The sequence below is a fragment of the Python bivittatus genome, unplaced genomic scaffold, assembly GCF_059951505.1.
Source record: "Python bivittatus isolate LINGU-HERP-01145 unplaced genomic scaffold, Pbiv_v1 ctg000080_np1212, whole genome shotgun sequence".
In the NCBI taxonomy this organism is placed as follows: Eukaryota; Metazoa; Chordata; class Lepidosauria; order Squamata; family Pythonidae; genus Python; species Python bivittatus.
This window is the reverse complement of record NW_028277035.1, coordinates 13,175,767-13,186,916: the sequence shown is the minus strand read 5'-3', so window position 1 is coordinate 13,186,916 and position 11,150 is coordinate 13,175,767. Positions and strand designations below refer to the sequence as shown.

The 11,150-nt window shown below is 46.0% G+C and overlaps 1 protein-coding gene across 2 annotated transcripts; it reads right to left on the bottom strand.

The window, feature by feature from the left end:
• Window positions 1–272: 272 nt before the first annotated feature.
• On the bottom strand, window positions 273–10,663 carry SAMD1 (sterile alpha motif domain containing 1). 2 transcript variants are annotated; one of them, XM_088133565.1, is made up of 5 exons: window positions 9,745–10,663; window positions 7,994–8,366; window positions 7,447–7,537; window positions 6,006–6,114; window positions 273–4,379 (listed from the first exon to the last, which is right to left on the bottom strand). In XM_088133565.1, exons 1-5 carry the CDS (start codon window positions 10,465–10,467, stop codon window positions 4,221–4,223), a joined length of 1,455 nt encoding a protein of 484 aa, XP_087989691.1. In that variant the 5' UTR covers window positions 10,468–10,663; the 3' UTR covers window positions 273–4,220. The 2 variants fall into 2 exon arrangements, with proteins under 2 accessions (XP_087989691.1, XP_087989690.1); XM_088133564.1 differs by having other exon boundaries at window positions 7,994–8,369; window positions 9,745–10,661.
• Window positions 10,664–11,150: the final 487 nt, after the last annotated feature.

The following is an 11,150-nucleotide window of genomic DNA, read 5'->3' as shown; positions in this document are numbered from 1 at the left end:
TGCTTAAAAATGGAGTCAAGACACTAATGTTACAACCAAAAAGTGTAGCTATTCCACTCCAGCAAGGAGTCATATTAACCCAAGGAACTGTTCGAACACAAGAGCAGGCGGCCATTTCCCAAGCAGGATGGGAGCACAATCCTCCACCTGAAGCTGATTTATGGAAGCTTAGCAGGTATGTGACATAAGTTGAAAGCTTGGAAGACCAGTCTGATAGACAAATTGAATTATACTTATGTTTGAAGTGGACTTTACCTCTGGAGGTACGGCATTGCTTGATTTTATTGTAAATCATCTTTGCAAAAGATGGCATCAACCCTGTTATTGTCCACACTGAAAAACAGAGTCATGAAAAAAAACATAAAAGAGTTCTGCTGGCTCGTATCAAAGGTATGTCCATTTCAGCATGCTATTTTCTGCAGACAAACGCTGCAAGGCAATCGTCCCACCTCTCCCCAACATCTGGTAATGAGATGTATTCTGCTTCTGAGTTTGGAATTCCTTTAAAGTTATCATGGGGCTAGCAAGGGAGAGACCTAGTCTGTCTAAAACCAACACATTTTAGGAAAGAGAATTTCACCAACTCATTGTAACATATGGAAAAGCACTTTTGTACAGTACCTACTGTCCACCACTATAATTAGATGCCCCTGAGTAACTTGAGGGGGAAATGCCCACTTTTTCCATCCCATATAGAATTAACAATGTCTGTCTTTTCCCACCTCAATAAAAACAGTTGCGATGCTTTTACCTTTCCAACAGAAAAAAGGACTGCAACTCTTTAATCAAGTTGGTTACCTTACTGTTTTTGTAACAAGGCATAGCATGCTGCAGGGACATCTCATAGATTCCCCCAAGTCAACTACTGTATATCCAATTGAAGTATTCTTGCTAAAATAAACAGTAAATACCACACCATTATATTAACTGGGATAACTTCTACAGGTTCTGTATTTATACACATTGTGCATCAGCAGTTGCATTTCTGTAGATATCCATAATTAACATCCAACACACCCCTTTTTTAAATGCTAGAAAGAGTGTTGTTAAAAAAATGGCTTTCTTAGAGAGATGGAGCCAAAGGTGCACACGACAGGAGGGAACATCCAGACGACCTAGAGATAAAACCACTTAGACTGGACCTGTGTCCACCTATATGGGAATAAATTCTCCTGAATCTGATAATTATTTTGGGGGGAAAATGCAAGAGGTGATGGATGGTCCTAAAATCAGGCAGTCCCAGCCCCTACTGTTATTTCCACATGGAATAGCCTATTCAGAAATTGATCTTAAGCACAGGGGCAGAGTTTATTAGGTTTGTATTCCCAAAGAGCCACCATCCACTTTTCTTTTGTGTAGGAATGTGAGCTTGGATGGCATCATGGCTTCACTTTAATGAGTAGTTACATCCAACCAAGATAGGGAGCCAGAATTCACATATCAAAAATGGCCATGATTCCATCACCACTCCCCAATTCTTCTTTCAGCATTACACTCAAACTAGACTTAAAATAGGTTGGATGCAATTGTCCTGACCTGAGAATTATCCAATGTGGTGGAGCAAGTTACACAAGTTTTTGAGCAGATATGCTCAAAAATTAAAATTTTGCTACTTGTGCTTACTATCCCTGCAAAGATGTTATGAAGATTTGCATACATTGTAAGGTAGATTCCTCTGTGGAAAAAGTAGACTAAATGAGGTGTGAATAAATCAACGTGTGCCCAACTCACAATTCAGCAACCAATCTTTGGTCAAGCCTACTGTCTTTTCACATTTTTCAAGATTTTTTTACATTATGATCTGGGCACATGATGAAACAACAAAGTAATTTATCATGCACATATATATTTTTTTTTAAAGTTAATTGTTATCAGTAAGTGATGATCAGGTATATTTACACACTAGTTCTTAAGCATGACTGAGAAAAATTCATGTATGCGTCAACACAGCTGTTACCAGCTTTTTAGTCTTTCATTGCAAAGTTACGCCTTGAGCAGCTCCTTAAACACTGAAGCCGCACCAGTACAATACTCATTCCATCATGGCCTCACTGAGCTTTCAGATCACTATAGTGGGCCAGCCGTACATTTAATTTTTTTCAATTTACCTACTGCAGATTGATGCCATCTCCCTTCATTTGGTCTGGGATGAGTAAGAGGCGAACCAAAAGAGCTCCATATCTATTACCAAAAGGAGTGAGCAGGATCAAAAGCCACTCCAGCTGCTGCTGGGTCACTCACTCTGTTTCCTACACTGTATGGTGTATTACTTCTTGTACAGCAAGTTTCTAATAAACAAAATACAAGGGGTAAGACTTGTTAGAACTTAAGAATCTTGTTTTTTTATTCCCAGCTCTGGACAAAATAATAGGGCCTAGTGCAATAGAGAGCAATGTGCAGCCAGTATGTAAGCCCCTGAGGCACTTCTGTGCTACAACATCAAGAACCTCTGCTTTCAAAGTTCAAACAATAAGTTTCTAGCCCTCATGGGTCCAAAGAAAATGTTGAGAACATAAAATTCAGTGTGCTCATATCTGCATTCTTCTTGGTATGCAAATGGAAGTCTCCTTCTCTCTCTTTGCAGTTATGTAGTTTTCTGTTCCTAGGGCACAACTGAACAGAGTAGATATAAAACTTTCCCACTTACTCTCATGCGTAATAAGATCCCCTTCACATTCCTAATTTAGACCAGTTTGGAAGTGATCTGTCATGATTCTCCAATGAGTAGCGCTAGGATATGATGTTCTGTATATGGTCTAAGATCCTATTCCAAGGAGTTTTCTGCATCCTCTATAAAGTTCCCATTGTTTTTAATGCAAAACTGAAATTAACCTCTAATCTGTGAAACACGTTTCCTAGCCAACAGTAAGTACAGTGTGTCTTCAAAGCCACCAAGAATCTGAAATGTTGTATAATGTGCCCACCAGCACCCCTCCATCAACTGATTTTACAAGTTTGCCAAGAATAATTTTTACTGTTGTACACTCTCCTCTTGCCGTTGCTGTCTTTTGGGGTTTAGCCTGCTTAAATGGGAGGAGGCCAATCCTAAAGATAGGAAAGTTTTCATCTGGGTTTTTGATAGAGAAAAACCAGTTCTGACCACTTCAATTCCCTATCCTTTTTTATGACCCCAAAGCATTAATACTGGTGGTATGATCTACTATAGTCCCTAGATAAGAACACTCACTGCTAGTGAAAAATACATACACACGCACACACACGCACACAGTTATAACTCTCTGCCCACTGGAAAGAGCCCATCTATAAATCCTACATTTATTTTAGACTTTTTTGGTGATTATGTAAAGGTTACCGCGCTTTTATGCCCACGGATTACAATACTGAAAATTGAGGTGGAACCCTTAAGGTCTATTTCCATCTATGGACTAGACAGAATATAATCTATCCCAACTTGCTTTCTTCTTTCCAAAACTTGATTACCAGATGACACTTCTCCCTAGAACAGAACCCAAAACTTGGAGCCCTCTCACACACGTTTGCCCTTTAAATACACAGTCATTTCAGCTGTTCCATTACCCTTTCTAGAGGGCTAACATATCTGGGAATACTAAATCATTTTATTTCGGTTTAAATATTTATATTTTTAAAAAATGGGGAAGAAAAAATAATAAAAAGCAGTTGACTCTGGGCACCAACCATGAAAATTGGAAGAAAAGGCTACCTGAACAGAAAAGAGAATAAAAAGCTATTTGATTAAAACCTCCTGACACCTCCAGCAAGCTCTTTTTCTTGCCAATCACAGCAACAAGGGAGGGGCAGTCAGGGCTATCAAATGCTACTGTTGGGGAGAGGGGAGGGAGAAGCAGTTTGGGTGCTGAAGCATAAATTATTTCAGCTAAGGTGAGATTGGGAAAAGGAGCAAAACCACATTGCCTCATCTTTCCCCCAAACAGACAATGCACTATGGTGAGTGAAAAGCTTGGGGTAGGGTAAGACAGGCAGGATGAGAGAAGAAAGTGAGCTTTTAGCCTTCTAACACCAGTTTTTGGGATCACCAGATAACCAGGATAGAGAAGCCACAAAAGCTGGGTCATCATTTCTGCCTCCCTCCTCTCACCAGATATGGTCAAAGCCCTTGCCGTGCCCCCACAACGTTGTCTTGTTTCCATAGAGGCAAAGGAAGGCTGAAATGGCTGAGACAGTAGCGTTGGCAGAGTCCCTGTTTTCTCCCTCCCCCTCGCCACCTTTGCCCATCCTCCTCAGCCCATGAAGGAGTCGCCCTCGTCTTCTTCGAAGTGGCACTGCTGGAGGACCTTGATGTGATACTCGTAGATCTTGAGGGCAGGTCCCAGGCGAATAGAGAGGCCAGTAAGCACATCGGTGCGCTGCATCAGCAGCAGAGATTTCCCATCAATCTCCTAGGGAGAGGGAGGGGGAGGGGGAGGGATGGATACAAAAACAGCACATCATGATATTAGGGCATAGCAGTGTGCCAGGAAGAGGTTTCTTCATTTCTATGAAGCAGGAATAGAGTTCTAAGTCTGGCTGATTAAAACACTGATTAAGGCATATATGCATGCATGCATATACACATGCGCTATCTATATGCATATCTCTCACCAGTTTATGGGCCAGGAGGAGGTGTTACAGAATCAGACTGCCTAAGTTGGAAAGGACATTATAGGCCATCTAGTCCATCACTCTGCTTAGTATAGGAATCTACTAAAGGAAATGTGTTCTAGAAATAGATATGGCTGCAACTCCTCCTCCTTTAGTGATCACAACTGGGACCAGCAACTTGGTTGTTAAGCGAAGCGGTTGCTAAGTGAATCCAAGACTGTGCTTATGATCTTACTTCAGCTTTCCTTTGCTTTACACACCTGCGAAGATTGTAAATGCGAGGTTTGGTCATAATGTTTTTTCATCACCGATGTCATAACTGCAAATGGTTGCTAAATGAGGACTACCTGTATTCACATTTGCTAATTTCAAACATGCTTATAACAAAATTAAAAATAACTTATCCAACTGCACTGGCTTGGCCAGCCTCCCATTAGATAAAGTAAGGCAGCTGACTCAGGCCCAATCACTCATACTCTTCCTAGCTGTTTGTCAGTGTTTGCCATCCTATTCCTACCCTCTTAAAGTAATCAGGTACCCCAGGTGTGCTGGCAGACTTTGCCAGTGTGGAACTAAAATTCAATCATCAGTTCTGCTACCTTCTCAAAGTGGAATTCAGATGGGCATCAATATGATTCCTAGGCATCAAAATGGTTTAATTGCCCAGCAACCAAATGTTAGATGGAAATAAGACTTAAAGCTCTCAGAAAACACACAGCCTTTTACAAGCCTTTATGCAATTGGAAATTTCTGTTTTTGAAGAAGCCACCAAAAAGCTGTCTAAACAAAGAGCACAGAAAATAATATTGAACATCTAGGCCATAGCAAAAAATTAGGAAGCACGACCCTAGGAGGCTGAAGTCATCAGGAGGTGCAAAAGAGGGTGGGAAGCTCTCTGAAGGTATGTTCATCCTGTTTTGGTGAGAGGTACCAGAATCTTGTCACAGCATGAGCTCAAGGAAAACTAGTGGTGAAAAGGAGGAGCACCAGTGACAGCAGAGCCTCCATCCAGTGAGGGACCTCCTTCTGTCCTCAGTTTTACCCATTTTTAAAAGGAGTTTTTAAAATAAAACGTAAGACATGTATTGTTACTGAGATAAACCAATGTTCACACAGTGTATAATTACTTTTAGGCAGGTAGTTCACCTGAAGCGTTGGGAGGCTGGAATGGCACTGAGAATCACAAGGGTAGGAAACAGAACCACTACATGAAAGAACGCCATATGGCAACTGTGGTTTTGATGTACCTTTACCCAGATTTTTAAAGCAATTGCCCCCCAATCAAATGGGAACTAAACTCCAGACATAGTTCCAGCACTTTCTTCACTAAAAATAAGAGGCCAAGACTTTTAGGACTATTTCATAAACCCTTTAGCTTAAACATAATCCCCCAAACACTCTTCTCAGGATCCCCAGGTTCTCACCTGCTCCTGAAAGGCCGACGCTTGCTCAGCAAACCCGGCTTCTGTGAAATAATCCACAACGTCGCTGACAGTCCATTCCACTGGGTCAGAAGGCTTCTCTTTCACTGAGCTGGAGGAGGGGGAGAAAGTGAAACAGGGATCAGAGGCATTGCATGGCTTCTCCTCCACCATCAGGAGAAGCCAGAGATTCCTCACCAGCACCAGACTGATACAGAGATACTGTCTCTCTGTGTGTATGCATGTACACTCATGGATCCAAACGGTGAGGAGAAAGAATTCATCACAAGTGGATTGTATAGCTTCTTTCTATACAATCTAGAAGTCTAAATCCACCCCATAGCATTTACTGTAGATATGGATAAATGCATTAATACATATATTTTATCAATCACATTGTCAGAAGAGTTTATAAGTTAAATAAAGTAAATTGTAAAAATTAAGAAAATTATACACCACACCTCAGAAATTCGTACCAGCATCACAAAACAGTCAACTGGATGTAATGGCCTTAAAAACAATGGAATATAAAGTTATTGGCCTGAAGCTGAAAGCAGGTGTAAGACAAATCTCTCTGGAGTCAATGTTCCACAACTGGGAATGACTGAGGAGACCCTCTTTGCTCACAGCTTCCCATTTCACATCAATAATACCCATAGGAGGCAATGTGTAGTTAAGTACATATGGATGTAGAGTGGCCAAATACTCTGGTCCTTAGCTATGATTATATCTAAAAGATAAGGCATAGTTAGCATAGTACAGGTATAATACAATTGTAACATCCAGCCATGGTTGGTAAGTTTGCAGCTGGACTCTGCATTAAATGCTGTTTCTGAACAGCAATCAAAGAAGTCCAGCATAGAGCTCAATAAAATAGTTTAACCAGAGCCCAGAGAGCTGAAGCCAGGCTAGCTGTGAGTCTCCTCCAACATCTGGAAACACCCCATCAAGAGGCACTAAGATGACATGACACTTTAAGGATAACATACTAAACAACCCCAATGAGGATATTTCAACCTCACAACCCTTGTTTTGCAATCTAAAAGGAGGAGACTCACTTCCTCTGGCAATCAGCAGAGAAAGCAGCTGAAGATGTCTATATAGCCTTCCTCCTCCTCAGGCCATCTTTTACTTAAACAACAGTTTCCCTTCCCAAGGCATGGTATGTTAACATGCTTGGGGCTGCTGCCACTAGAACAACCAGTGTGTGGTAGCAATGACCATTACAAAAGTACAAAGAAAGTGAGGGATGAGCAAGGTCTTCAAGCTCCTTGAGATATCTTCAACCTGCACACATTGCTGAGAAGTCTGTCTGCTCTTTTTCTAGAATCTAGAGACAAGTGGTAATAGTGATGGAAGGGTTCAAATGCATATGCTTCTTCCTTATCATAAACAAACTGGGAGTCATTGAAGAAACAGTTTGTGTTCTCTGCATAAAACTTACACGCAACTGAATGGTCTCCCATCTGCCTGGATGCCAGGTCTCCCAGGAGATGAGGGCACAGAGGGATCAGCCCCTGCAACAGCTGGTGACACTGGAGAAGAAGCAGAGAAGGAGAGAAATCAACAGGAATAGGTTTTATTCTGTATCAGTATACCTGGAATTGGACTGAACTGAGTTTGGGGCCCTTTAAAGTGAACAATGCTATTATCCAAAGACAGTTTCAATTCCCAAGATAGCTAATGCCATCTAGCCATATTCCTGCCTGTTACTTGCTCCAGCTCTACTTCCAACCTACTCTAGAACTCCAATTCATAGTTCTTAATACTGAATTAAATGATGACCTCCATATTTATTGCAGATCTACACATATATACTGATATATAATGCATTACATAAAAATATCATTTAATCCATAACAGTGTTACTAACATCTTACATGATCCCAACCTCAGATCCTTTGCCTTACTATCTACTAAGTTTTCCAGAAAAGCCAAATTTAGTCAACCACTTTCCCATCTTCTGCTACGTCTTCCTGCCTGACCCATACCTGCTCTGTCTGGCTGCTGATAGGCACTGCCATCTTTCTTGCTGCCTCCCAGATGGTGACAGGCACTTTCTCCAGGCCAAGAGGCCTTTGTGTGACATTGCTCATTTCCTTCATGCTGAGAATGCTCCAATCCTTTGTTCAAAGATGCTTCCTCTAGGGAGCGCAGGTCTCTGGGGGCGGCACTGCTGGGTGGGATCTCTTTCCCACCATGCTTGCTGTCCTTACAGTCCCCATTCACCTGGCCTGTCCCAGGTCTGCTGTAGCTGCTGGCCTCATAATCTTGTGCCACTTCTGAGCCTTCAGACATAGTGGAGACTTCATCCTCTTCTTCCTCTTCGTCCTCGTCTTCTTCGCCTTTGACCTCCTCCCCTGCCTTCTATTAACATCACAGAGAGTAAATGAGAACAGCAAACAAACAAAAAGTCTTAATCGGGCATCCTCCTGACATATTGGGGCTTCACCTATGGTGAAGGCCAGTACAGTGATCACCTGGGAGCAAGCACAAATACTTTTGAGACACTTACATCATCACACTGTTAGTTACTTTTGATAAGACATCTCACATCCCAAACCCAAGCAGTTTCCAAGCCATCTTGGAGGAGAGCCTGTTTGTCCTTTCTGTTTCAGTTTCCCTTATTTGTATAAACCCAGTTATTTCTGAGGGCAGTTGATGCAGTGAGACTAAGTAGTGCTGGGATGAGAAACTTCTTAAAGGTCTCCACTGCTCTGGCAATGTGCTCAAAAGCTCTTTGAAACAGGAGCAGGAAACTTCTAATCCAGGGAGAATTTAGTGTTACTAAACTACCGCCTCCTCTATCTTTCCACCTGCCAGGTTTTATGAAAGTCTGTGATCATTCTCATCAATTAAAGGTTGCAAAAATAAAGATTCAAAAAGGGGGTAGGGTCTTTTTCCTAAACTGTAATATTAATCCCTCCATGGTAATTACAAGGTTGCTCACTGAATTGGATAATATATCTGAGGTGATTACCCTCCTGACACACACTGCATGATATTTTCCTCCCCACCTTCAGCTTACCCATATTTGCATTCATTCAGTACTGCTCCCACCACCTCTTGACTTTATTGGAGGTTACCAAATTCTTTAGGTCAAGCACAAACTGACTCTTTGTTCTGTGTTTATATGGAGCCTGGTACGACTGGGGTGGGGGTAGAAGGGGGCGCTGTTCTGGGCCCAATGTACACCAATGCCAGTAAACTAATGTTATGGAAGGACCACACACAGGTGAGCTAAGAAAGGACCCTCATATGTTGGAAGAGCGTCGTCCACCACCTTCCCCCCCAGAGTCGACCTTCAAGTTCTCTGGGCGCCAAAAAACACCCAGAGTCTGTCTCTTAACCTTTACGGAATACTTCGGAAATGTACGGGGGAATATTGCCCCGTTTAAAACCACGCACCAATCCTAGCGCCCCCTCCAGTGCGACACGATTTGATTGGGTGCTGCCCTCAACTCTTCCTTCCAGACACACGCACACCTGCACGAGAGCCCACTGACAACATCTGGGGGCTGGGCGCCATCCGCCCGCCCCAAAACTGGCTGCTTTCTGGCGCCCCTCCCCCCCCAGTCTTCGGGCACCCCCTGCGCGCGCACTCTAATCGGTCCGTTTCCTTCCTGGAGAGCCTCACCTGTTCTCAGCCGGTGCGTCCCCTTCGCCCCACGCCAGACATAGCCGCCGCCGCCACCCGCTGCTGCCAACCCATCCCCCAGAGCGCGCCCCGGCGTCCCCTCACCTTGTTCCTGTATGGTCTGGCGTTGGGGGCCCGGGCCTGCGCGCCTCTCTCCGCCCTGGGCAAAGCGACGCTGTTGCTGCTGCTGCCGCCGCCACCGCCGCCGCCGCCGCCACCCAAGCGGGTTCTCTCCAGCCTCTCCTCCTGAAGCAGCCCCTGTGCTCGGCCTCGAGTCACTCGGCCGCCCCCCGGCGCGGCGCCGTCCCCGCCCAAGTAGCGCACAATCTCTCGCAGACTAACGGGGGAGGATTCCTCCTGGGCTGCGGGTGGCGGCGGTCGCTCCCGTCCGGTCCGACGAGGCGGAGGCGGCGGAGGCGGCGGCGGCGGCGGCGCGACTGGCTCTGCGCGAGGCGCAGCACGCTGGGAGGACCGGGGCGTCGCGGTGGCGGCGGGAGCGCTGGGCGGGGAAGTGCGGGCCGGCCGCTGCGGGGCCGCCGGACTGGCGGCGGGCGCTCCACCTCGCCGGGGAGGCTGGACCCGCGCAGCGTTGCGGTACGAGATGCTTCCCTTGTAGCTGACTCGGAGCACGGCGCGTTGCTGGATGAGCTTTTCCAGCTCGGCGCGGGTGCGCTCCGGCTCCGGGCCGTGCCGCCGGCGCACCATGCGGCAGATGCGCTCCAGGTCCGGGCGCGCCTTGCGCGAGCGCAGCGAGTCGATGGTGTCTAAGATCCACTCTTGGTAGCGCGGCGCCTCCTGGCCCGGGGGCGGCGGCGGGGGGCCGGCCATGGTGTTGCCGCCTCCCCCGGGGCTTTGCTGCCCCCGTGCGCCGCTCCGCCTTGGCCTCAGCCCTTGTCCGCACGGCGCGAACTGGACCCTCCACCCGGCAGGCGCTGCTGCTTGCTGGAAGCGGCGGCGCGCGGGCTGGTCCGGGCAGCGCGAGCTCCTCCCTCCCCTTCCCCCAGCCGCACGCGCCGCCGCCTCCAACACCGCCCGAGCGGGACCCGCAGCCGCTTAAGGAGGCGCTGTTGCCTCCCGTAGCCTCCCTACACTTGGCGACTTAAGGTGGAGCAGGAGAATTCTCGTGCTTCCTTAGCGGCCGCTCGGAGGGAAAAGGCGCTCTCAGGCCGCCTCCGTCAAAAGTCAGTCCCAATCCTACGAGAGAGGTCCAAGTCTGTTCTATTTATAGCAGCAGGAGTTTGCACCATGTCTTCCAGCAGGCAAGCAGAAGGGAAGTTTTCCTCCTAGCCGTTATTCTGCAGTGCTTTGCTTTCTCGTCCCACGCCCTTCTTCGTTAGTCCAAATAACAAATCACAAATCTATCCCCCGCCTCCTACACGACGAACCGATTCGGCAGCCCTGATGTCGTCTTACTGTCATAGTTACTTCCTATTCCACGGAAGTTTCTGTTCTGTTCGGTGATGCACAAAAGAGACCACCGCTGGATGGAATGGGATTTAATTTGGAGCAAA

Coding starts and splice junctions, on each gene's coding strand:
- SAMD1 (XM_088133564.1), bottom strand. CDS start 10,467: ATGGCCGGCCCCCCGCCGCCGCCCCCGGGCCAGGAGGCGCCGCGCTAC. Junction 8,370..9,744: donor CCAGACCATACAGGAACAAG/GTGAGGGGACGC, acceptor TGATGTTAATAG/AAGGCAGGGGAGGAGGTCAA. Junction 7,538..7,993: donor TCAGCAGCCAGACAGAGCAG/GTATGGGTCAGG, acceptor CTTCTTCTCCAG/TGTCACCAGCTGTTGCAGGG.